The sequence below is a fragment of the Varanus komodoensis genome, unplaced genomic scaffold, assembly GCF_004798865.1.
Source record: "Varanus komodoensis strain SLA01 unplaced genomic scaffold, ASM479886v1 scaffold27, whole genome shotgun sequence".
In the NCBI taxonomy this organism is placed as follows: domain Eukaryota; kingdom Metazoa; phylum Chordata; class Lepidosauria; order Squamata; family Varanidae; genus Varanus; species Varanus komodoensis.
This window is the reverse complement of record NW_025335701.1, coordinates 10,558,112-10,584,500: the sequence shown is the minus strand read 5'-3', so window position 1 is coordinate 10,584,500 and position 26,389 is coordinate 10,558,112. Positions and strand designations below refer to the sequence as shown.

Here is a 26,389-nt window from a genome sequence, read left to right as displayed (position 1 = left end):
GATAGTAAAATGAGAATTCAAATTCCTTTCCAAATCTCATTCCATGATTCCAACACAGAGCAGGAACCAGACAGAATGAATGCCAAGATGTCTTTCAAAATTCTGCTGTTTCAGTAATGTAAAAATATGGAACCATTCAGTTTGGCGCAAAATTGCACTCTCCTGCTCACAACTTCTCCTGGGATAGATTACTGGAAGGCAAGGGAGTTGAGGAGGGGTGGATGGCACTCAAAAGGGAGGTTTTGGATTCTAAGGATATCTCAGGGGAGAGACACAATAATTATGGGAGATTTCAGTCTCCCGGGTATTAGTTGGGAGACTCACTCAGCGGTGACAGCAAAGTCACATCGCTTCCTAGAAGCTAGAGAGGGAGGGTTTTTCACACAGAGGGTCTGAGAGGCAACGAGGGGGGGAAACATCCTTGACTTGGTCTTGACCAATAGGGAGGAGCTGATAGATGAAGTACAGATTAGGGGAGCTCTGGATGCGAGCGATCACTCCATCCTTTGCTTTGAGATCAGGGGACTGGGGACGTGCAGCAGGTCGAGCACTAGAAGCTGGGACTTCAAGAGGGCCAACTTTGGGCAACGGAAGGCCAGACTGGGGAAAGTCTCCTGGGATGGGTTACGGGAAGGCAAGGGAGTTAAGAGGTGGATGGCACTCAAAAGGGAGGTTTTGGAGGCGCAAGCCTTGACGATACCTCTAGTCAGTAAGGTGGGGAGGTGGAGGAGAGCACCGCCATGGATGCGAAAGGAGGTGGTTAGAGAGGTTAGAGGCAAGAGGAACCTCCATGGGAAATGGGTACTGGGGCAAATAGACAAAAGGGTATACCGGGGGGAGGAGGCCCATTGCAGAAGGATTCTTCGCAAGGCTAAGGCTGATTACAAGCTGAGACTTGCCAAGAATATCAAGAGCAACAAAAAGGGCTTCTTTCAGCATGTGAATAGGAAGAGGAAGGGGAGACAAGTGGTGGGACCACTAAATAAGGAGGAAGGGGATCCAGTGACTGATATGAGGGAACAGGCACAGATGCTAAATGACTATTTTGCCTCTGTGTTCTCCCCAAAGCAGGACGGGGGAGATCTGTATAGGAGATTAGATGAGGCCGGGGACTTAGGGGCACAGATTAGAGTCACCCCCCTAGAAGTTAAGGGCTTCCTTGGGACATTGAACGTTACAAAGGCGCCAGGCCCCGATGGGTTACATCCGAGAGTACTTCGAGAGTTGGCAGGGGTTCTCTCACGCCTGGCCTCCATTTTTGAGGCCTCGTGGAGAACGGGTGAAGTCCCAGAGGACTGGAGGGTGGCATCAGTGGTCCCAGTTTTCAAAAAGGGTAGTAGAAGGGACATGGGGAATTACAGACCTGTTAGCCTTATGTCCATTGTAGGAAAAACAATGGAAAGGCTCATAATAGCGAGAGATCTAGTGATGCAAGATAGGGAAGGGAGGCTGGCAGCCACACAACACACTTTCCGCAAAAACGGGTCCTGCCGGACAAACCTTGTGGGATTCTAGGACAAGGTTTCGAGATGGCTAGATGGAGGGGATGCAGTGGATGTGGTATACCTGAAATTCAGCAAGGCCTTTGACAAAGTGCCCCATGATACCCTGGTGGAGAAACTGAGGAGTTTTGGGATACACCAAAGCACTGTCCGGTGGATTAGGGCATGGGTGACTGACCAAAAGCAGAGGGTAACCATTAGTGGGGAATCATCGGGATGGTGGCCAGTGACAAGCAGGGTCCCCCAGGGCTCTGTCCTGGGGCCGATCCTGTTTAATCTTTTCATCAATGACATGGAAGAAGGGGTGAACAGTCTGATGATCAAATTTGCAGACAACAATAAAACTGGAGCAGTGGCCACAACTGAGGAGCAGGTACTCCAGATCCAAAAGGACCTGGACAGACTATGGAAGTGGGCAGGAGACAACAGGATGGCGTTCAATGTGGATAAGTGCAAGGTCTTGCACTTGGGGCATAGGAATGGGTGTCATAAGTACAGGTCAGGGGACAAGTGGCTGGAGAGCAGCACTTGTGAAAGGGACCTTGGGGTGCTGGTCGACTGCAGGCTGAACATGAGTCAGCAGTGTGATGCGGTGGCCAAGAGGGCGAACGCCACCCTTGGTCGCATAGCCAGAAGTGTAGCTTCTAGGTCAAGAGAGGTATTACTACCACCCTATACGACTCTGGTGCGCCCGCAACTGGAATATTGTGCTCAGTTTTGGGCCCCTCATTACAGGAAGGATATAGCCAGGTTGGAGTCAGTGCAGCGCAGAGCCACAAGGTTGGTGGCCGGTTTGAAGGGGATGGGGTATGAGGCGAGACTGAGGGAACTGGGTCTCTTCAGCCTGGAGAAGAGGAGACTCAGAGGGGATCTGCTGGCGACATACAGGGGGATGTCACACGGAGGTGGGCAGAGACCTATTCTTCCCTGCAGAGGAAGGCAGGACGCGCTCCAACGGAGCAAAGCTCAGGGAACCCAGGTTCCATTTAGATGCCGGGAAGCACTTCCTGACAGTTAGGACCCCGAGGATATGGAATGGGCTTCCACAGGAGGTGGTTGAGGCCCCATCGGTGAGGGTGTTCAAAGATAGGGTGGGCATGTCGTGAGCGGAGCTGGCTGGATCCGGGGGACAGACTAGATGCCGGGCACCCCTTCTGACTTGCTCTGTTTCTATGTTTCTAACTGAAAGGTATTTTATGCATCAACAAAACTGCCTCACGGAACACTGCCCCTAAGCTACCAGATGTGGGTTTCGAGATGCTTAAGGGGCGACTGCCACACATGGAAATCGCTCAGTGTTGAACTGCTTCCTGTTTGATCATAAAGGATCTGTCAAATAGGAAATTGCTTTGCACCTGAGCAGGGCTGTGCAAGGAAAAAGGCAGGCGATGAACCCTTGGGAGAAGTTTTTCTGGGAGACCCAGTTTGCATGGAATGATGGCAAATCGGGGGCTGTGCGTGTGTCACCAACTTGTAGGAATGTGCTACTGTGGCTCAACTGGAGTTTGCTCCATGGCACGAGGACCTGGACACCGTGGGTTAATCGCGAGTCAAACATGGTTAACTTGTACACTTGGCTACTAAGTGTGTATGCTGACAGAAAACACTGGGGGCTTTTTGTTCTGGGCCCCACAAGCCCTCTGAAAAGCCCTGAAAACAAAACATCCTGCAAGGACAGTGAAACGTTTTGTACCTGAGCACAGGATGTGTCATTCCCTGGCAGCCCCCATTACCTGTGTTCTGCGTGATCTGCCGTTTGGTGATCATCTGTTTGCACTTGGGATCCATCACTTCGCTGTTCTTGTTCTGTTTCAAACACTGCAGCATGTTCTTTGCATCTGCTTCTGGGCAGAATCGCTGCCAAAGGAGACAGAAAGTGCAACTCAAGTCAGTGGACAGCAAAAGCATTTCCCATCCTTGGCCATCACCTTGGCTCCCCAAACAGAAAGAGGTAAAAGTAACAAGGGGCAAAACCAAACTTGCAATCAAACACGTGCACCCCAGAGGTTGCCTGGCATGGAATGAATGCTCTGAAAAGTGATGTGTTAATGCCCGTGCTCACTGCGGTAAGAAGTGGGCAGAATGAAACGGCTAAACCAGTCTACAACTCTAAACCGAGAAGAACATGATACCGAGAAAGCAGGACTCAGGTTGGCCACATTCCCACTGGGCTCCACTTCCAGCATTCAGCCCAGCTGCCTGCACTGCAAAGGCCATTCTGCCACAGCTGGCTCTACATCAGCCGGCCTGAATTCTAACATGGCATTAAACTACACCAGAAGGCTGGGGAGGGTGGGAGAAAGCTTACTCCCAGTCCATATGCTGAAGCCTGGTGAAGCCGGATTTACCGCTCTAATGTCTACCTAGCTGAACATTGAGAAGATACCAAAAACAACAGTGGTCTCACTCAAAGGCAGGGAAAGTCATTTCAGAATGCATAAAAATACGCAGAGTAAAGCAGAACCGCACGCCTGTCAGTCTCCTGTCGCTTTCAGTCACTAGGGGTACCCAGTAATGGCATTTCAATCAACAATGGTTTTGCACATTGCTGTGTTTGTGCTACAACACGCACTTATTTCAAACTTCTAACAAAACGCACAAGTGTCTCAGGCCAACTGGACCAAGTCAGCACACCCGCCCTTTGCATACCATCATGCTTACCTTGATCATCTGTTTGCAGACACGCATGAGGGTGTAATCCAGTTCTGGATCCATCATCTCTGTCTCTTGGAGTTTGAAGACCTTCTGGTGGCAGCGGGAGTTCAGCTGCTTCTTGTTTTCCTTCAGACACTCAATAATCTGCAGTTAGAAGAGCAAAGGTGAGAAGACCCTGGCCGGCAGGTGGCAACACTCTTAAAAGGGAGCTTGCAGAGGCTGGCCAGATAATGTTGGGGAAGCAGCGAGCAGCAGCCATTCTGCTCTTTGGTCAAGCAGCCCGTCATCTATGAAAGGAGCCACGCTGCCAGCAGTGTAGTCTCACCAGGAGTGCATTATGGGCAAAGCCTTTCAAGGAGGCTGCTAAGCCGGGAGGTATTTAGAACTCCAACAACTATTAACTGAAAGGTTAAGAGGCCGAACGCCACCCTTGGTCGCATAGCCAGAAATGTGGTTTCTAGATTGAGAGAGGCATTACTACCACTCTACACGACTCTGGTGCGCCCGCAACTGGAGTACTGTGCTCAGTTTTGGGCCCCTCATTACAGGAAGGATTAGCCAGGTTGGAGTCAGTGCAGCGCAGGGCCACAAGGTTGGTGGCCGGTTTGCAGGGGATGCCGTATGGGGCGAGACTGAGGGAACTGGGCCTTTTCAGCCCGGAGAAGAAGAGACTTGGGGGAGCTGCTGGTGACATACAGGTATGTGAGTGGATGTCACATGGAGATGGGTAGAGGCCTGTTCTCCCCTGCGGAGGAAGGCAGGACGCGCTCCAATGGAGCAAAGCTCAGAGAGCCAAGGATCCATTTGGATGCCAGGAAGCACTTCCTGACAGTCAGGACCCCGAGGGTGTGGAATGGGCTTCCCTGGGAGGTGGTTGAGGCCCCATCGGTGCAGGTGTTCAGGGATAGGCTGGACATGCACATGGTGGGCATGTCATGAGCGGAGCCAGCTGGAGCCGGGGGTCAGACTAGATGCCCCGGGAGGCCCCTTCTGACTCGCTCTGTTTCTGTGTAACTCGTAAGATTGATGAGCTGGCAAAAAGTTCAACCAACAATAAAGTCAAAGCATCAATAATGTCTAAATGCAGGAAGGAATTTAAAATGGAGTTGCTCCTTCAACAGCCATTGTGGAAGCTTGGCAGAGAGGGAGTGCAGACCCAAGCCACCAAGAAGCTCTCCAGAAGAAACTCAGGAAGCATCAGACAGATGCTCTCAGGCTGCTCACTGCTTCAACAACGCACAAGCCAAAGGGCTGGAAAACAAAGCATGCAATTTCCAAATGCGCTTCCAGTCAAAGCCCTTTTTGCCAAGTGGGAACTTCCCAAGAGAGGACTGAGACACGACGTGATGAGCCTGTTTCAGTCTGGCAGGGTAGGACGGGGAGAGCCTGGTTCAAAGCCCCACTGAGTCATCAGAATCCTTGGGCGCCCTGGGCCAGACACCTTCCCACAGCCTACCTTACCCCACAGGGACCTGTGGGAACCCAAGTCGAGAGGGGTGGAGACTGCTGCTCTGTGCTCTGTGGAGGAAATCCCTGGCATTTTTCTTCCCTGTTCGCTTGCATGCCAGGTGCTTTCCCACTGCGAGCCTCGTTGGGCACCTTTTTTGGCTGAGAAGCAGGGCAAGAAGACTCGACATACACAAAGAATGAACTAAACAGAGAGGGGCCATCACCTGTGCGTTGCCAAAGGGGACGTTCTGGCAGAAGGTCTTGATGTCGCTTCTGCATGCCTCGTGAAGGTCTGGCTCCAGGCGGATATCCTCTGTCTACAAGACAAACCGCCAGGTTAAAATGTGGTTCAAACCCAAACGGGAGTCCCAGGCCAGAACATTCAAAGGGATTCCAGTTCTTTAAAAAGGGAAGGAAGTACTGTTTGTCTGGAGGGGGAGGGGGGAGGGGAGGGACAGGAACCATCCTAATTGACAGGCTGGGGATCTCTTTTCCAGGACCAACCAGAATGTCACAAAATGGAGGCGAAGCTTTGGTGTTTCCCAGACCTGTTCATCAGCACGGCGAGGAGGTAGGGTGGGACAAGACGGCCGTGCAAGCCATGAAGTCTGCATGTGGGCCAAGTCTTAGGAGTGGGGGGGGGGGTGAGGAGCGAGGACTGGGCTCTCGCAGGGGCTATGGAGACCGCCTTCCACAGGCAGCTGTCAGCACCCTGGAATCCAAAGCAGAGGGCAAGCCATAGCTGGAACGCATTCACGGGCCTAGCCAGATGGGACTGGAAGCAGCAGCCTTCTGCCAGGGGCCTTTGGCGTGCAAAGCTGCAGCCCCACCGCCTTACCATTTCCAGTTCCTCGACACGCAGTTGCTTGCGGCACTTCACAGACACCCGGTGCTCCTTCGCGTCCTGCAGTGTGTCATTCCGCACGGTTGTACTCAGGCAGATCACCACGTCCACCCTAGGGAGAAACCCCACTCTGGATCAAAGGCCTTCCCAGTGCATCGCCCTCGGCTGCAAACTATTTGCCGGGGAAAGCAACAGCTTTTTCTCCAGTCACCCCCACAAGGCAAAAATGTTCCACATACTTCTTCTTGATGTTGGGACAGAGTTTTAGGACATCCTCCTTGCAAGCCATTTTAAATTTATAGGAGAATCTGAAATCCTTCATCTGGACCTGAGGAAATAAAAGCAAGCAGGCTCCTTTCAGGGCCAGGTGCGAGAAACCTCTTGTTGCAACAGAAACACAGTGGCCCCCTTGGACGTCTTCTGTTTGCTGCCCTGCTTTGCTCTGGGGAAGTTCCCACAACACAGAACAGAAATACAGCGCCCACAGTGACGTCAACCACATCCACCAGCGGCCTCCAGTTGCAGAGCAGGTGACCCGAAGGACAAACCTGGGGGGGAGTGGTTGAGGCATGGGGCAAGAGCACCCCGATGGTCACAATTAGGAAACTTTTCTGCGGCAAGGAAAGCAAGAGGGCTGGCAAAGGAAACCTTCCCAGCTGCCAGGACCTGTCCTTTGGGCTTCAAGGGAGAAGGGAGCACTGGCTGTGTGGAGCCAGGCTAGGCTAAGCAACAGGATGCCGACGGGACAGCCGCACTCACCAGCTGGAAGTGGGTGACCCCGATGGCGCACTTCTCGTTCATCTCCTTCTGGTGTTTGTTCTGGATAAGGCACTCCATGAGGTCTCCTGAATCGATCTGGTTGTCTGCTACTTCCTGGACAGGGGAGAGGAGGCAGGCAGGCTGACCTTCTGGCGAACCCTGGGCTTCACGGAACCAAGGGACCAGCGGGACTCTGGTCCCACGCTGCGGCACGCATGGCACTGCTCTTTGCTTGACTGCCCTCTTTCAGGGAAGTGGCCAGCTGGGCGCGGCCGGCTCCAGAGCTCCCACATTCCTCTAAGCAATGAGAGCTGGTGGGAAGGAGTGGAAAGAGAGCTGGAAGGAGGCCTGGGAGATGCGGCTCCTACTTCCCGCTCAGCTGTGCGGCTCCCCGGGGGACTGGGCATAGCCCAACGGCAGGGTAGCCTATTAAAACCACGCCAGCAGGCTGCGGCACAGTAGGGGCAGGCACTGGAAGAACACGCCGCAGCTTTTCCACTGCACGGTTTCCCCGTCTCACAGCATGGAAGGAGGCAGAATAGCCATGCTCTATTTTGTGGCACAGCAGAGGCGCAATCATAACTGCACCCATCGCTTGTTATTGGAACAGCAGAGAATCCTTCCGTCAGTGACCTGTTCACTATAACTCAGCTTGTTTCTAGACAAAGCCAGCAGAGTGCAGGATCCTGGGGGAAACGTGTGGGTCAACATCACCCAGAACTGAAGCCAATTTGGAAAAAGGAACTAACTAGGTGTGCAGGAAGGACACTCAGTCGAGGCATGTTGCACAGCACAAAGGCAAGCGTGAAGGGGCCGGGGATTCCTCCCCCTACAGCAAATAGTTCCTGGTGAGCCAGACCCCGTGCCCCATCCTTATCTCGGCCCAAACAGTGGGTAAGAGTCACTCACATGGCAGAAGGTCTGGATGATTGGCTCACACGCTCGCATGAGCAAGGCTTCTATCTGGATGTCCTGCCAAAGGGAGAAAAAGCAGCAAGTCACCCCAGGGCTACGCTCCATTTTTCCAACAGCACATCAGTGTAGTCGCTACTGGAGAGCCTTCCAAGGTTCCCCGTTCTAAGCAGCAGTCCAGCAGGCCCTTGTAGGAAGAGCAGCTCCACATCTGAGCACCGGTCCATGGGAGCAGGAACCGGTTTGCTACCCAAATACAGGCTGGCTTGATCTGGCCAAACCCCAGCAAATTTAAAGGAAAGGATACTTCAACGCAGTGCATCTTTGGCACGTCTCCTCCTCACGCCCCTTAAGATCGGTGGGGGAGGCCTTGCTCTGGGAACCCTCTTTGAAGGAAGTACAGAGGGTGTCTACCCGGAGGAGGGCCTTCTCTGCAGTGGCACCCAGACTATGGAATCTGCTCCCCAGAGAGGCCTGCCTGGTGCCGACATTATATTCTTTCTGGCGCCAGGTAAAGACCTTTTTACTCAAATCATTATTTTAACAATTAATGCTTTTAGACATTTTAGGATTTTTTCCTTCTCTTTCACAGTTGCATTTTCTATAGTTATGTATTTTACATTATTTTAATAATGTTTTTATAAGGCAGTTTTATATTTATTGTATTTTTATAACTTGCAAGCTGTCCTGAGCGCTTGAAGCAATAGGACAGGGTATAAATGTAATTAATTAATTAATTAATTGCTTGACTATGCATTATTTCCAGTGATACCAGGCTCGGGTCATTCTCTCTGCCCAATCATTTAACTGAAGTCGAGTGCTTTCCTTTCTTCCGTTCGTGACTAGAATGCCTCAAACGGTCCCCCTTTCTAAAACACTGGGGTGGGAGCAAGCATCAAACTGCAGGTGCACAACTGATGGGCGACCCCCACACAAGTCAAGCGGAACCACTTGATGCCGAGGCTCCCCCCTTGGGGAGAAAACCTACTCACCTCCGATTCCAGCTCCGTGAGATTCCCAACGATGTCTCTGCAGTCAGCCACCAAGTCATCCAGATGGTCCTGGAGACATTCCAGTTCCTAAACAGGGCATGGAGTTAAGACAGAACATGGACGGGGGCATTTCTTTACTCCCTCGAGAATCCCACAAATGTGCCCCAGGATGCCGTTTTCCTGAGCAAGGTGGAACACTGCCAAGGCCGACTGCCACAGCCGCCGCCACTGTGCACTCCTCTGCAACGGACTGCACAGGCGGGGTGTGCAAATAGCTCTTCTCCGTGGACTTGACTCCCTGGGCCAGCAACTTACCAGTCTTGCCCTCGCTTGGAGTAAGTTACAAGAAAGCAGGAAAAAATGGGATTCACTTCGTTCGGACGCACTCACAAACACCCCTGGCTTGGCCACTCTGGCTTGATTTAAGCCTACTGGGCAATGCAGTCAAGTTCTGGCTCCCAAGACATCTTGCATTTCGCATGATCTCAGAATGTTTAAAGAAAGGGAGGCAAACCGGGAGGTGCATTTTACTTGCATGCATGCGACTCCCCGCGTAAGATGAAAGCACTGTGCGTGGTTTTGCATCCCATGCACCCAGCTGGGTACTTATCCTGTGAACGACGCAATCATTACTGGGAACAAGATCGCTTTCAGTGGGTTGGACCAAATCTACAGTGGGGTGCAAAAGCACGTCCGTCACCAGCAGGGCGAAATCATCCTCAAGCATCCGTTCCCAGCTGGAAAGCACACGCCCAGGATACCTGTCCAGGCTCCGTCTTCTCGCTGCACCACTTCCCCAGGTCTATCATGCACTTGTCCTGGAGAGCCGGATCCAGTTTCACATCCAGTGCGCGCTGGTGCAGAATTCGCTGCACTTCGGCCCTGCATTCTCGGGACAACTGCCAAGCACAAGGGGGAGAGCCTTGTTCCAGATGAACGACCCCGGCCTCTCGAATCTGGCCTTCCTCTTCTGGACGAGGCCAGCAACTCCCCTATGCTGCTCGTGGCCTCCTCCCGTGAAGCCCTGCGGCCACCCCGTGGGCAGTGCCCCACACCGAATTAAAAACAGGGGTGTTAAAGGACTACCCTGGAAGCTGCAGGTAAATGCACTGCACACCCCCAACCAGGCTCCTTCCCTGGTAAAGGAGGGCAGCTCAGACCTACCCGCCTTCCCTGCTCCTCTGTGCGATAGGCGTGCCTGTACAGGCAGGAGAAGACCGCCCCGGGAGGGATCATCTCGCTCGTCTCATTCCAGCTGTGCGTGTGGCAAAGCCGAGAGGCGTCTCCCTGGCACTTGCGATAGAGGACAGGATCAAGCCTGGAAAGGCAGAGAGACGGGAGCCACGGTCAGGTGTTAAGGGGCCCTTTGCTTACCATCGAGGAGAACAGCAGCTCCCCTCCGAAAGGTGGCAAATCAGAACTGGAAGCCCGAACAGGGCACGTGCCGTTCATCCATACAAGGAAATCAGATCCAGAGACATTTCAGGCTCACCGGTAGAAACATTTTAGCATTTGTGGCATGAGTTTTCTTTTATAGGATCATGAAAATTTTCTGTAAGTCACTTTGAGATGATAAATCTATACACACAACCTGGCACAAAAACAAGCAAAAGGGTCAATGTGCCTATAAACAACACAGAAGGCAGCAGGTACTTAGGAGACAAAGGAAATGCTGCATAACTACACTAGAAAGAAGCCTTTTCTTAAAAGCACCAGCCTGCAACAAAAAGGCCGCTTGTGATGCAGCGCTTAAAGGGAGGCGCTTTCCACGGGTAGCTGGGACCACTCTGCAGTGCACAGGTGAGAGGCAGCTTTGCGTGCAGCCACCAAGCTGGATTCTCTCTTGAAAATTCTATGTCTCCTATCTGTAGATCAGCCTTCCCCGCAACCTGGTGGCTGCCAGACATTTTGGACCACCACACCTAGCAGCCTTGACCATGCTGGCTAGGGCTGATGGGAGTTAAAGTCCAAAACATCTGGAAGGTGCCAGGATGGAGAGGGCTGCTACAAGACAGGGATTCGAGGAATTGCAAGCGCCAGAAGTCTGAGCGTGAGCCAATCCCACTAGAGAATTAAAGCCATTTATGACCCTACAATGCAAGACCCCCGTGGCCCACGTATCTCTGGGGGAGGTCCTGCTAGGAAGCCCCCTGCAGGCCGTGGGCTGATGAGGGTCCCCAGTGCCAAGTACTTACTTCCAGTCCCGCGAAATAAAGTACTGCAGCTCCAGCAGCCTGTGCTCACACTCCTCCACCATCTTCTCCGTGTAGAGGTGCTCCATAAGGCACGAAAGAATCCTGCGGGAGGCGGCAAGTTAGACCAGCAAATGCTCTGTCTGGCAGCCCGCATGCAAGGCGCTGAACCAGCGAGCAGCTCCCACGGGCGGAAAGGAGAGCCAAAAGCTATTTGTAGGGAATAGTAATTGCATGTTGCAAAGCACGGACGCTTTTCGGTGCAGAAAAAGACTTCCCTCCAGCCCATGCTCTCCCCAGACTTCTAACTGGTAAGGCTAGAGAGACCCACGCTGCGTAATAAACAGGTCGGCCTGTGCACGCACCACCACTCGAGGCCCGAGTCGCCTTACGCATGGAAGACCCTGGACCCAAGCCTAAAAGGCGCCTTTGCAACCCAAACGATGCAAGCAAGGAGGGATCCCATGGCTGACTCCATCACCTACATGGGGTCCCCAGCACGGATGTGTTTGCAGGCCGTTTGTATCACTGATTCACAGGCTTCGTTCAAGGCTCTGTCGATGCGGTAATCAGCGCCAGGATCTGCCTCCTGGATCAGGGTTTGAAGCTGGAGAGATGAGAGACAGGGAGCGTTCAACACTGGCAGAGCAATCTACGGAGCTCCCTGGCTTCTGTCCTTGGCAGAACTGCAAACCAAACTGCGCTGGGTATTACCCTTGCATTAATTTCAGGAAATGCTGCTGTGCAAGGGGAACGGGTGTGAGCTTTCCCATGGATGGTAGCCACGCCCCCGCACAAAAAGGGAAACGTTTTGCTGCAGGCTCTGAGCAAGCAATCTGGGCCCGAGCCCAGCAAGAGCAAGCCACCCAGATGTGCCACGGAGAAGAGCTCCCAGCTGTGCATGCAACTCAGCCAGAGCCAGCATCTGCCCAGGCTGCCACGGCCTTTGCATCTGGAGGCATCAGGCCTGAGTAAGACAGGCAAGGCCGAGCTACAGCAGGGTGGGAGCCGGCACTTGCAACTCTCGGGATCTCCCCATTTTGGGTTTTTTTGTTGTGAGCCGCCCCGAGGCTTTGTTGCGATGGGGGCGGCATAGAAATGTTTTAAATAAATAAATAATAAATAAAGAATCTCTTGAACTTCTCGAGGGCAGGCAATGGGCCGAATGATGCAGCCAGGCGAGAGCCATGCCTTTCTCAGAAGTGGTGAAGAGGAGGAGAGCTGTGAAAACAGGAAGAAGCCATTCGGCTCCGCTACACAACACGGGCAGGCCCCAAAGCCAGTTCCCCCCATCACACACACGGGTGTTAACCACCCCTCAAGTCTAAAGCAGCTCCAGCGATCAGGGGCCTCTTAGAAGATGGCACCCGTCTTGCCAGAGGGCCCCCAGCAAATAAGGACAGCCGAACGACACGTAAGGGATGGCGGCTGGGTGAGACCCATGGAACCTGGGGGCAAAAAGAGGCCTCTGTCGAAAACATTCTGAGCTGGAGATCATGTTTCAGTCCAGAAGGCCTTTTAGCAGAGTGGTCGTTTTTCAAGGGCTCGGACTCCACTGAAGCATGACTCAACTAGGTGGGTAGAGTTATGCAACCCCCCCCCCTTTGTGCTCAAGCAGCAGCAGAAGTATGGACAGCTAAATGGCCTCTCACTACAGAGCACGGAAGGAGACACAAAGGAGCACAAATGTTCCTTGGACATATATTGCCCACCCTTGGAAAGGGGATTAAGCTGCACACACTGGAGCAAGGAGTAGGCATGGGCTTCTATTAGGGAGCAGGTTTGTGTTTAGATCTTATCATCTGGTAATTTTCTAGCAGCATTTGCAGGCTGGGAACAGTGCCAGTTTTAGATTTAGGGCTCCATTTACATCCCTGGTTTCATCTGGTGTGAGGTGCATTTACTCAAACGCACAGTGTGGAGGAGACCAAGCAAAGCTGTTCATTTTCTGTGGTCTTGGGAAAATAATTAGCCTTAATACTGCCACTTGCTTTTGCTCTCTGACCTTGACAGAATCACAGGGCAGTATTGGAAGGTTGATGGTGTTTCTTAGAAAGAGCAAGAAATTCCTAAGAAATCAAGGGCCACCATTGTTCTCTATCCATTTACTGTTGGTGCTTCTCATTCCCTCCACTGTCAGCCCCACGAGGAATGCAGTGCCCCATCAAACCAATCAAGTAAAGTTGTGTGCAGTCTCAGGAAAGTTTTTGTTTTGCTTTGAAGTCTTTTTTTTTATACTGGTGAACTGGTAGGATCCCCCAGGAGCAATTAGCAATTCTAAAACAAAACAAAAAATGTAACCACCACCAAAACAATATCAAGGAGCCCAGAAAAAGCATCTAAGGTGATGCTCAAGACAGGAGTGAGAGACTTACCGACTGCTGACAGTTGACTCCCAGGCTCCCCTTCTCCCCTCTGACCACTTTCATCAGGCAATGGAGAGTGCGGCCCTTCCGATGCAGCCCTGAGCAGTGATGCTCAATCTCAGCGCGGCAACCGAGGATGATCTCTGGACTCAGGGAAAAGTCCTCCATCAGCATGCGCCGGTAGTCCAACATTTCACCCTGGCACTCACTGCTCACCTGTCGACCTAAGGCAAGCCGTGGGAGAGATGAGCATTACGAGACCTCCGTCTGCATGCGACCAAGGCTCCTGTTCCGTGAGCACCGGAATCCCATCAGTACACCCAGGGCTTTTCTGCACATAAGACTGCAACAAGCAGCACACCAAGCGCGTTAATTCTGTGTACCAGCCCATGTATTGAATAGTGTGTCCGTTCTGCAGTAGAACGTCCCCAGACATTTTAATGGAGGAAAATGGACGTGTCAGTTCCGGAGGAGCTTGTGCTGCCCAGGCGCTCAGGACACATGTTTCAGGCCAGTGGAGGGAAAACAAGGAGGGAAAACAAGCCATGGAAAGCTGCAGGGTACCGTCCGCATGTTTGCCGAAGTAGTATGCAGCCAACCACCAGCCAGCCCCCCCACGGTGATTGCCCCCAGGGTGGCTGAGCATGACAAGGGCAAATGTGTTTCCCAAATTCTCAAATATAAGCATGTGGAGGGGAGGGCAGCATGTGCAAGAAGGGGGGGAGCGGGCCTCACCTCTGTGCACAGCAGACTCTAAGCACATGAGCAGGTAGGACAGCCGGGCCTCCCGGGAACGAGGAAGATTCTCGACATTGCAACGGTATTTCTTCAGGTCGCTTTTGCAGGACTTTGCCAAGGAGTAGCTGACTTTGTAATCCTGAGCGATCAGCTTTTGTCGGGTTGTCAATGCATCGCGGCACTGGGGAGAACAAGTGAGAGGTCACGTGAGCCGCCTGCCACCCGCTCCCGGGGGACCTTGACGGGCACTCCTGCCACCCACAGATGAACCTGGCCCCTGAAGGACAAAGGGGAGGGTCAGAAAGCAGCCTCTGGGCTTGGGATCCCGGCAGAATGCCTAGGCTGGGAAGATACCGGGGACGGAGTTTAGCATGCAGAAGCTTCGGTTCATGGAAGGAGTCCCTGTTCCTGGAGAAGCCGTGGCAAGCGGGAGCAAAAGGGGAAGGGCTGGCGGAGAGCAGGGCCTGCACGGATCCCACCGTGCACCAAACCCCTCACGCCGCTGGCTGTGCGGGACCTGGAGGCTCTGCACTCTGCCCAGGCACACGGGAAAAGAGGCTCCCCGGAAACAGATCCTCTGGGGACCAGGGGGAGAGCAGCACTCACCTTTTCACTCATGGCATCTTCAAACTTGTGGTTAAAGAGACACTTGTACACTCTGCCTTCCCCAGCCTGCGTCTGTAAAACAGGAGAGCATTAGTGTGGCACACCTTCACCTGGCAACAAGAAAGGGCTTGGCCCAGATATGGCTTTTTTTATGCATCCACCAGATTATTACACGTATCTCCCACTCGCCCTGCAAGGAGTTCAGGGTTCAGTACATGCCGTTATCCCACCTTGCCCTAATACACTCACTAGAAAAACAACGAAGCAGGTTAGGAGGAGAGTCTAAGACAGGAACAGGCCGCCTGCTGCCCCTGGATGTTTACCTGGACTGCTCCAGCTCCAGGTATTCCTCACCTTTGGCTGGCTGGGGTGGGAGCCATCCAGAACACCTGGGCGGCAACAGATTGCCTATTTCTGGCATAAGGCCACCTAAGGAGCATCAAACACCAGCAGTGATGTGAATCCAGGATGCCACAGTCCAACTACAACAGTTTATCCACTACCGCTATCTCATTCTAGCCAGTGTGGTATAGTGGTGAGAGTGTTGGACTGGGGACCTGGGAGATCTGGGTTCAAGTCCCCACTCAGCCACGGAGTCCACTGGGTGAGTCTGGGCTGTCGCAGACTCTCAGCCCAGCCTACCTTGCAGGGTTGTTGCTGTGGGGATAAGATGGGGAGCAAGAGGAGAATGATGTAAGCCATGCAGAGTTCTTTGAAAGAAGAATGGCAGAACATAATTGTAATAAATAATAATAAATAAATAAATGCAAAAATAAGAATCATCATCCTGTGCACTGCGATTTGCAGGGCTGCTGTCCTTCGACTGTGTTTTGTCTTCATGGCCAAGACTTACATTGGAACAGAGTTTCACCAAGTCAAATATGCAAGCGGAGTAAAAGATCTGCTCTGGGTCTTTGAGGGCGGTGTCACTGTCTCTCTTATTCTATACTTAAAGCTCTATATAGAGCAGGTCTGTGAGAATACAGCAAAACCGAGGAAGCGTATCCTGAACAATGGTGTGTGGGGTGCAGGGAGGAGGAGCAGCGGCAACTCACATTTTCACAGAAGCGCTCCCGATCGTCCCGGCAGGCGAAGTACAGGTGCCGGTCCAAGTGGAAATCGTCAGAGGAGAGCTCTGCCACGCGGAGAATCGCCTTCTTGCACTGTTCCGAGAGCTTTGCTCGGGACTCGCTCTCCTCGGCTTCCTTCACCAGGCCCCTCTCCAGGCAGGCCACCACCTCTCCTTGAGAATGGGCATCCTGAATACAGAGAAGGAGGTCGCCCAGCCGCAGGGAGCACGCACAGTCCTGCCCCAGGCGGCTACGGAAGCACGATGGCCGTGGCACTTGCACGTGGTTCAGACTTAAATCTCTGCGGATGCCAGATCACTATCCCTAAATTCTGCAGGTGAACACATGAAGGGGTCCCCACACTTTTCAGACTGATGGGCGCATCTGGAGGTTCAAGAGAGCACTCTCAAGGAAGAGCTGCCACGGGGGAGACTGGTCCATTTGTCAAATGGTCAGTCACAACGCACTCATTTCCCAGAAAGCAAGCAGGTAAGGAAGGGAATAACTTGCTCAAGAGCCTAAGGACAAGACGGAGGTGGAACTGGGGCTCTGAAATCCTCTGAAAGGCAGGACTAGAAGGCAACCTGTTGCACGGCAGAAGGCCAGCTTCCCAGTTAAAACCAGCAAAGTGCTGGGGGCACAGGGAGCCTGCCAAGCAAATTCAGTCCTGAAACACCACTGGACATGTCTCAGAGGAACACCCAAGCCTGAAGCAGCCTGCAGCGGCCAACATCTGAGGGCATGCTCAGGCTAACAAAGACCAGCACTGCCTTCCCAGGATGCCCTTCCAGAAGAAAATTTGGAAGCCTTCCTGCAGCCTTCTTCAGCCAAGAAGTAGAACAAAAGCATTAGACATTGTCTCTCCCCTCTGCACTTCTGTTTAATGGATGTGGAATCTGCTACTTTCAAAAGAGATTACCTTCTCTCCAGGTCGAATGCTGCCACACTTCAGGAGGTTAATATCTGTCCTGCAGAAATCCATGAAGCCACAGATCAGGCGGTAATCACTGAAAATTATGGCTGTCATTTTGGTGATGTACTGGTGGCACTGGTAGTCGGTGATGTTTCCTCTGTGATCTACCAGGCAGGACACCAAGTAGCCTTTTCCAATAGGCTCATCTGCACATTCTTTGATCTGCCCAGGAAGATCCATGACAAAAACAAGACTGTACATCACCTGACAAGTTTGCAGAGAATTTCGTTTACTGCCTTCCCAGTGACTGACACTCAGAACTGGGCTCTCCTTCTGCAGACCTCCTAAAGGCAGCTGGAGAATGAAATGGGGGTGTAGCCCTCCACGGATCTCAATTTGAAGAGCAAAGATGCTATCACTAGGAGAGCCACTAAAACCAAGAGGCAATCACGCAGCAACGTAACATGCGTTTGCTGGAATTTCCAAACAGAAGCCATAAAGGTTAGGGTTAGGCTAGCAGGCTCTGGGAATGAGTCTCAAATTAAAGCCAGGGATTCTGATATTCAAATTGTTCAAGTTAGCTATTGTAAGCCACCTTAAATTTAAGCCAGTAGTGTTCAGGGAGCCACACATTCATTTACTATAACAAGACACAAAAAAGACTGTAATAGCATGATCTAATATCAAAAATCCTTAGTCTATTTTCTGAAAGTATTACATCATTTTATGAGTGCTTACAACTATATTTTATGCTGTCTCATGTTTTTGAATTTAGTGAACTGCTATTAGCAAGTACAGAAATGAAATGAAGTAAACCACATTTTCCATTGTGAGGTCCACTCTCCCAGTATGGAGAATCTCTGGACTCCCTTGAAATCCTTATTTTGTTTTAACCACCCTAAATAATTTGGCATCATCGGCAAACTCAGCCACTTTGCTGCTCCCACATAATTCCACAAACCAGGTCCACAATGAGATCGGCCATCCCATAGACAAAAAGGTCCTAAGACATTTGGGTTTAAAACGATTAGACTGAAACCTTGGATTGAGCCCAGAAAGCAGTCGGCCGCCACAAGGCAAGTCCTTCGAGGGAGGCATATGCGCCCAACACCATACAGCGGCTAGCGGGTTACTTGCCGCACTTTTCCCAAAGGAAACTCCAAGACTCTTCCGGACATGCTGTATCACCAGGACCGGCCAAGTCACACTGGCTCAGGAAGGGTCTCAAACGGCACCGCAAGTGGGGCTGCGTTGACTTGTGCCTTGTTGCCACCACTGCTGCTGACTCCTGAGCCATGGACCCGATCCTCCAGGAGCAGCACAACCCCTTGCGGGACACGTGGGACCCCAGCTGCAGACTCAGGCCAACAACACCTCAGTTTCGCCTGGGTTTAACCGCACACGCATCCAACCCATGACCAAACCCAGCCAACATGGTTCAAGGCTTTGGTGCCTCTTCGGGAAGGAACAATCTAGGGACCGGGCGGGGGAAGGGTCTGCATATTGGTGGCACCTTAATCCAAAGCTGTGAAAGGCCTTTCCCAGCGGTTCCATGTTAATAGGAGACGGCATGGAGAGCAAGACAATGTTGTAGAGATTATACTAAATTTGAAAATATGATTGTGGAAAAGGGAAGGGAAAAAGAAAAAATATGCAGATGAAAGGAGTAATAAGTAAAATTGGTAAGATATTATTAGAAGATGAAAATCAATATGATCCGCCTAAAACAAGACCTGAGGAAGAATATTAGTAATGAAGACTGGGAAAGTATTCGGGCTAAGAGGGTGTTAAAATGTATGTCAGTAAGAATAAAGGAAAGTTTTTATAAATTAGTGTGGAAATGGTAGGTAACCCTAGTAAAGCTGAATTATATAGACAGCAAATATTTGGAGATGTGGTCATCGAGTGAGAACATTTTTTCATATGTAGTGGGAATATGAATGTATAATGAAAAATGAGTAGTAAAACATTAAGTTTCAAGTTGGAATATTAAAGAATAACCAACTTAATAACAGAGAGAACTGGAAAGTAAAACATGATTTTCAATTGTGTGATTGGTAGAGAGAAGTTTGGAATATAGCTATTAATGATAAATTAACAGGAGTTTAAAGTAAAAAAGGATATATAAAAAGAATAATTCTGATGAGATTTAGGGTTCATTTATTATGTGTTTTTAAAAAGGGAATGAATTTGAATCTTCACAAGGGTCATTGTGATTCTGGAAGGGGGATGCAGATTTCTAAAAAAATTTTTGAAAGTTTTTAACATTTATCTAATGACCCCACTGGTAGGATGGCCCAGGGTTTTTTAATGTTTTATTTTAATTATATGTTTAATGTTCTGTGTTATTATTTTAAACCCTAATATTTTACCTTGTTCAATATTTTTTAAAAGGAACTGTTGCAGTCAATTAATACGTTTTTAATTTACCTGCAAACTGACCAGAGAATGTCAGTTACTGGGCAGTCCAGATGTGTAATAAATTTGTTATGGGTTCCCTTGTTTAAGACTAGTTCTATTAACATAAAATGAAAAACTCTAATTTCACAAGATACTTTAAACAAGACAGGCATTATTTGGAACAAAAGAGATATAATTTGATTCAGCAATGTTTATTTCTATACTCCAGGAAAGAGCAAATCAGATCCGTTGCTGGACAGTTCACCTATCCTGGTGAGATTATTTGAATCCAGCCATTCATGCTACTCTTTTTATTCCTTTCTTTCTTTCAGTTAGACTTGTTTTATATTGATGAATGCAGATCATTACTTTAAAAGCTTCTAGATGAAGGTCTTCCCAGTTCCAGGAAAACTGCAATCCTACAAAGGACTAAGCTTCACTGAACTCAACATGATCACTTCTGAGTAGTCATACAGAGGACAGACTGTAAGGACACGATCTTAAGTATGTACAGATAGGAAAAAATTCTCTCTATTCCCAGCACTGCTTGTGCAACAAGAAATATAATTCAACGGTCATACTACAAGAAGTTGCAATCCCTTACATAATCACCATCAGCACCTATTTGTTAAAAATGCTTTTAGCCTTTTAATGATTTTGATTTTCCTTACAGGCATTACAACAGTTAATTTACAAATGAAAATCATTTTGGGGTTCACTGGGCATTTCTGCTGCTTTTAGGGACCAACTACAGTGGTACCTCAGCTCACGAACACCTCAGTTCATGACCAAATCGGGTCACAAACCAAAATTTCATTAAATTTTTGATTCAGGTCATGAACTCCACATTGGGTGACGACCACAATCGTGGCGGATGGCTGCAATCGTGCTGGGGGCAGGGTGGGGGAAGATGGCCAAGAGCGCGCCTGTCTTTCCTGCACAAGCGCAACCGCGATCTCGGCCATCTTCCCGCCCCAGCACAATCGCGCCCATCCCTCCTCCCGGCACACACTTGTTTGAGCCCATCTCTCCCCCGCAGTGTGCCCACGTTCGCACCCGTCTCTCCAACCCCCTCCCGTGCGCCGGGATGACAGGTGTGTGCAGGGATGACAAGCATGGGTCGTGCTGGGGGGGCGGGGAGATGGCCACGCTCGGGCTCGGGGGGGGGGGGCAGGGGAAGATGGCCGCGATCTTTGTTGTTGTCACTTTGCTTCACATTTTTCCGACTATTAAAAAAAACAGATACAGAACGGATTAACCTTATCTACATTGAACCTTATGGGAAAATTTAACTTGGCTCACGACCAATTTGGATCACGACCAGTTTGGGTCCAGAGTCCTGGAATGGATTAAGTTTGTGAGCCAATGTACCACTGTATACGGTTGTTGAAAAATACATATATTCATTTATGAAGTACAAATTAGGTTGGTTTGCATTAAAATGCAGACCAAAAAAAATTGTCCCCATCCCTTTAAGAGAGAGACAGGCAGGGGCGCTGTGGTTAGAGCACCGGACTGGGACTCGGGTGCCAGATCCGGGTTCGAGTCCCCGCTCAGCCATGGAGCTCCCTGGGTGACTTTGGGCCAGCCATGGATGCGCAGCCCAACTTGCCTCACACGGTTGTTGTTGTGTGGATATAATGGAGAGGGAAAACTCTGCAATCTGCTTTGAGTGCCTTGTAAGATGAAGAGAAACAGGGTGCAAATGTAATATGATGACAACACCAACAACTATATACTGGAAATCCTTTACAGTTCTGTCTTCTGTCAGGCATCTGGCAATGTATGGTGAGATTGATTAAAACTTGCTTTTAGATCCATGTGTGTCTCTCTGTGTTGCATGTTCCTATGATTCTATGTATATGGTTTTTAGAATGTGCTTTTAAGATTAAAAGAATGAGCTTTTAATTCCCAAAGTGTCCAGAGAGCATGGGTTATTGGGTTACTGGGTGATACAGATATGTAACAATTGGAACTGGCCATCAAAATGTCTCTACAATTTATCAGTTAATAATCATACACCATAAAATAATAAATTATTTAAAATAATATCACTTCAAACACCATCATTCAATCTTCCACCACTTAGACTTAAAATGGTTAACAATGTCAACTCCTCAGCCTTCACAGAAGAAACTAAATCAGCAAGTCTGGCATATACATCTCAAGTGACCACTAAATTGCTGTCTCCATCTTTTCAACTGGCCTCAATTTCCATTCCCAGTGTGGCTACATTAATAATTAGCTTCATGTCTCTTGTCATCACCACCTTCTTTAGTAAGTCCTAAATTGCCAAAGGATCTATTGGTAATGAACATCCAGCGGAGCACTGGTAGAGAATAAGAGAATTCACAGTGGAGACACACGGGTGTTCTTAGCTTAGGATCTCAGAATTACTCACATGAGAGAAGCCTCAGGAAGAAGGACGTGAGCCTAGAAACGGCCTCTCTCGCCAGAGCTCCTGGCCTAGAGACCAGAGTGATCTTCTTCCACTTGCTCCCCAACGCCCAGGCCAGCAGGGATCTTTGCCAGCAACTCGGCAGCACCGCTCAGTTTCTTCAGCACGTGCAGCAAGAGCATTGTGTTGTGACAAAGATTCCTACACAAGGCGAGCGGAGTGAGAACAGCCAGAGCACGGGCCACAGAAATTCCTCATGGCTGGTGAAAGTTAAGCCACACTTTAAAGTTAAGTGTGTGGTGTTTCCATAGCAGATATGCCCAGGTACTTTGGCAGTCAACATGCGAAGGGTTTTCTCAAGAGAGAAAGCTTAAAAAGGGGGCGGGGGGGAATCATATTCTATTGGAATGCGAGAAGCATGTAAAGCTCCATTAAAATCCCACTTTAACCAGGGCTGCTAATCCAACTGGATTTTTACAGAATTATTTCTATAAATGATTCTGGGCAGCTTAACATGATGTTGATCTGCATCATTAGCCACATGCAGCATAAAGCATTAATACCCCATTAAGACCCTGCATCTTCTCCTTTGCATTGATATGCTCTTACTTAAGATGTACAGCGCAAGACGTGGAACAGAGAAAACAGTGTTTGTAAGAAAAATGGTATTAACTCAACAGCAATAAGGAACCACTTTCCCACTGAAAAATGGGATACAAACAGCTTGAGTGGAAAGTCTTATGGTCTGAACCGTCAAATATGACTTTTGGACAACTGATCCACGTTCCCTGGGCAATTGACTTTACCAATGTGAAGGTGCCAACTTCGTGCGCACACCTCCTCTGGAATCTGGGCTTCCAGTTCCTAAATGCCTGCAGTTCCCAGCATTACAGCCAACAGAAACTTTGTCCCGTGTCTTCAGAAGGAGGACAGAGTAGAAGGGCAGGAATGTGCTCCAAAGTGAAGGGCATCTGACCCCCAACTTAGACAGGCCCCCACTGATATGAAGTAACTCCCTGATGCAGTGAGAAGGTAGAACAAATCTTACATAAGCTTGCTGTTGTTAGTGGCGAAGTCGTGTCCAACTAGTCGCAACCCCATGGACAACATGCCTCCAGGCCTTCCCGTCTCCCACCATCCCTGGAGTCCACCTAAGCTCACACCCACTGCCCCAGTGACCCCATCCAGCCACCTCATCCTCTGCCATCCCCTCCTTCTCTTGCCATCTATTGACCCCACCATTAGGCTCTTCTCCAGGGAGTCCTTCCCTCTCATTAGGTGGCCAAAGTATTTGAGTTTCATCTTCAGGATCTGGCTGTGACTGTGTCAAGAGAGGGGTCCCGGCTAAAGCTGCCTCTTCCTTGATTTTCCAAGAAGAGCAGCACCAGAGGGACAGTGCACTCATCGGGGTCTTTAGTGCCTCTTTGCACTTTCACCGGCTCGCTTCCCGCAGCGCCTTGGCCCGGCCTGCTCTGGCTCGCTTCCCTCCTGCCACCATGGCAACCAACGGAGTGCTGGCCCGCCTGCCAGCGACCACCTTGCCCGCTCTCCTCCAACCACACGTGTGTCTCAGCTCTCTTCCGCCCGCTCGTTCACCCCCCTCCTCCGTTATCCGCCCTCCTCCTGCACCACTCCACCCAACCCAGCTGTTCTTGCCTCCGTCCGCAATCCCGTACAGCTGTGCGCTCGCACGCGTCTTCTGGCTGTTGTCTTCTTGCGAGTTGCTCTCCCCACACAGATTCCCAGCCTTGCCCTGTTATCTTCGGCCCTGCTCTGTGGAAGGCCCCAGGAAAAGGGGTGAGCCCCCCCCCCCGCCTCCTCACACTGGCCTTCTCAAGAGCAGTCAGGGTTGATCTCCCTCTAGGACAGACCGGTTTGATTGCCTTGCGGTCCAAGGCACTCGCAGGAGTCTCCTCCAGCACCACTGGAATTCTGCATTCAATTGGGTGTATCTTTCTCTTTCTCCCTTGCCTTTCGCTTCCCTTCTTTCCTCTGCTATTTGAAAAGCTTCCTCAGACAGCCATTTTGCTCTCTTGCATTTCTTTTTCTTTGGGATGGTTTTAGTTGCCACCTCTTGTACAATGTTGAGAACCTCCATCCATAGGCACTCAGTCTATCAGATCTGATTCCTTAAATCTATTTGTCACCTCTACTGTATATTCATCAGGGATATGATTTAGGTCATACCTGAGTGGCCTAGTGCTTTCCCCTGCTTTCTTCAATTTAAGCCTAAATTTTGTAACAAGAAGCTCATGATCTGAGCCACAGTCAGCTTACATAAGCTTATTTTTATTTATTTTAAAAAAAGTATATACTATCATATTATAAACTCTCAAGATAGTTTACATAAAAAGACAAAAAAATATAAATATATATTAAAATCATTATTACAGCAATAAACTATTTTTCCCTTTTTCACAGTCGCATTTTCTATAGTGATGTGTTTTATATTGTTTTAATAATTAATATTTTATATAGTAGTTTTATATTTATTTTATTTTTTATATCTTGCAAGCCGTCCTGAGCACTTGAAGTGATAGGATGGGGTATATATGTAACAAATAAATAAATTAGTTACAAACTCCAAAGTGCTCCCTGACTAATTAAAATACATTATTAATTCAAAAACCAGGAGAATAAAAAGGTTAGGGCCTGGCGCCAGAAAAGATAAAGCGTCAGCACTAGGCACACCTCTCTGAAGAACAAGTTCCATAACGGGGGCATTCTCAGAGAAGGCCGGCCTCACCTCTTTCACCGAGGGCTCCCAGTGGAGGCCCCCCGTGGATGTTCTGAGGGTCCGGGCAGGCTCATATGGAAGGAGACGGGCCCTAAACCATTTAGGGCTTTATATGTTATGGTTAACACCTTAAATTGGGCCTGGACTTCAATTGGTAGGCAGTGTAGCTTATAGAAGACAGGTGTGATGTGTTCACATTCACCGGTTCCTGTCAGCAGTCTGGTAGCTTTGTTTTGAACCAAATGCAAAGTCCAGATAATCTTCAAGGGCAGCCCCACATAGAGTGTGTTACAATAATCATAACACTGTTCCTACTCTGTGAAAAAAACAAATCCTAGTGCACGCGCAAGCATGCCGCAACACCATTCACACAGACCGCTACCACTGTATCTCAACTGGGGCATCTGGTCATCAGTCTGAGCCTTTGATCTGAAAGTGAAACCTTTACCCATTTAGCTCGCGTGTGTCATCAGCTTCACTCTTGCCAACTAACTCAGGAAGCTCCTGACTCGCGGGCTAGGAATAACATGCTGAGCATCACTGGTAAGCTACATCCTACCAGATGTCGCTGTTCTTCTGAGATGGCCCACTCCCTGGTTCTGCTTACCTTACAGCTTTTCAAGTCTAGCCACCGCACATGAAGGAAGGAAGGAAAGCCGCAGGCCACAATGACTTGCTCTCAAAAGAAAAATGCTCAGCGAAGCCTCAGAGGAGCAACAGCAAAGGGTGTTGTTTTACAGGAAAAAGCGACAGTGTGCCAATGGCCTGAAGGCAAACGCTTTTGGTGATGATTCAAACAACCGTGGACGCATCAGAGACTGATTCTGTCCTAGTAAACATAGTATTCTGCTACTTTTTACTCTAAAATCTATGAGTAGAAGCTACATAATTACCCAAGAACGTGTTATCAAGCTAGCATACCTCCTTAAAAGTTACTTTTTAAACAAACAGTAATGAACAAAAAATTCAAGACTTTTTCCTAAATCTTGAAACACACTGAAGCTAAGAAAGTATGCTAGTAATGAAAACTGAAAATATTAGCAATTTAATTAGTACTGGCAATTCTAGATTAGAACTGTAGGGACCGTCAGTCCAGTCTACTGAAAGTATAGTCAATCAAAAGCCTGTATCAACATGAGTGGTTTTTCTAAAATTGTAGGGCAACCTAGTTACTTTGCAGGTTCTGTTTTTCAGCTACACACTGGGTTCGCCCCTCCTGCAACTGCAATAGATGATTTAATTATCTGTTAGTCGAGCATCGCTATTCCCATAATTTGTTTCTTTCTTTTTTCCTTCTTCGATTCTCCCTTGTTGTTTTAAAGGTCTGTGCCATTTATGAGTTGCTAAAGTTCTCTGGAGGTCAAGTGGGAGCAACTTTTCCTCCTGCCTCGTGTGATGACACAGGCTTTACTTTCCACAGTAAACCATTTTGCCATTTGTTTTGCCCACACCCTAGTAACAATCTGATTAGATTACTGAAGAATGGGGCAGACGGGGCTGCCTTGGAAAGATACTAGGCCACATCATTCTAGAAACACCAGTAGCTGTGCAATTGGCCAGGGACTACTGCCAAGGAGATGCCTGGCAGGATGTGAAAGAACACCACTGATTCCCAGTTTCTAGGCCCCAGTCAAGAAGCTGGTTTCAATCCTGAAGCTCTGCAGCTTGAGACCAGAGCACACGAAGGACTGCCGAACTCTCACCTCAACCTGGCTGCATTTTAACATTTTCCCCCAGGTCCTTTCCCAGGTGGTGAGGCAGGCAGCAACCAGACGAAGGGCCTTCTTGGCGGGGGTGCCCTACTCAAGGAACGTTTCCCTTAGGCAGGTCGGTCCGTTGCTTTCATTGTTAAGCCA

General features: G+C 49.6%; 1 protein-coding gene across 1 annotated transcript in view; it reads right to left on the bottom strand.

Moving 5' to 3' along the window:
• The window catches only part of GLG1 (golgi glycoprotein 1), a 66,003-nt gene that overhangs the window by 11,659 nt on the left and 27,955 nt on the right, over nucleotides 1-26,389 (bottom strand). Inside the window, exons 4-20 of the mRNA XM_044433922.1 lie at nucleotides 17,005-17,220; nucleotides 16,071-16,274; nucleotides 15,016-15,087; nucleotides 14,407-14,590; nucleotides 13,681-13,895; nucleotides 11,791-11,912; nucleotides 11,309-11,410; nucleotides 10,278-10,431; nucleotides 9,875-10,012; nucleotides 9,114-9,200; nucleotides 8,119-8,181; nucleotides 7,210-7,323; nucleotides 6,690-6,778; nucleotides 6,445-6,562; nucleotides 5,831-5,923; nucleotides 4,164-4,301; nucleotides 3,236-3,359 (exon numbers count right to left, since the gene is read on the bottom strand). Coding sequence (XP_044289857.1) covers nucleotides 3,236-3,359; nucleotides 4,164-4,301; nucleotides 5,831-5,923; nucleotides 6,445-6,562; nucleotides 6,690-6,778; nucleotides 7,210-7,323; nucleotides 8,119-8,181; nucleotides 9,114-9,200; nucleotides 9,875-10,012; nucleotides 10,278-10,431; nucleotides 11,309-11,410; nucleotides 11,791-11,912; nucleotides 13,681-13,895; nucleotides 14,407-14,590; nucleotides 15,016-15,087; nucleotides 16,071-16,274; nucleotides 17,005-17,220 — 2,233 coding nt within the window. The remainder of the gene's footprint in view (nucleotides 1-3,235; nucleotides 3,360-4,163; nucleotides 4,302-5,830; nucleotides 5,924-6,444; nucleotides 6,563-6,689; nucleotides 6,779-7,209; nucleotides 7,324-8,118; nucleotides 8,182-9,113; nucleotides 9,201-9,874; nucleotides 10,013-10,277; nucleotides 10,432-11,308; nucleotides 11,411-11,790; nucleotides 11,913-13,680; nucleotides 13,896-14,406; nucleotides 14,591-15,015; nucleotides 15,088-16,070; nucleotides 16,275-17,004; nucleotides 17,221-26,389) is intronic.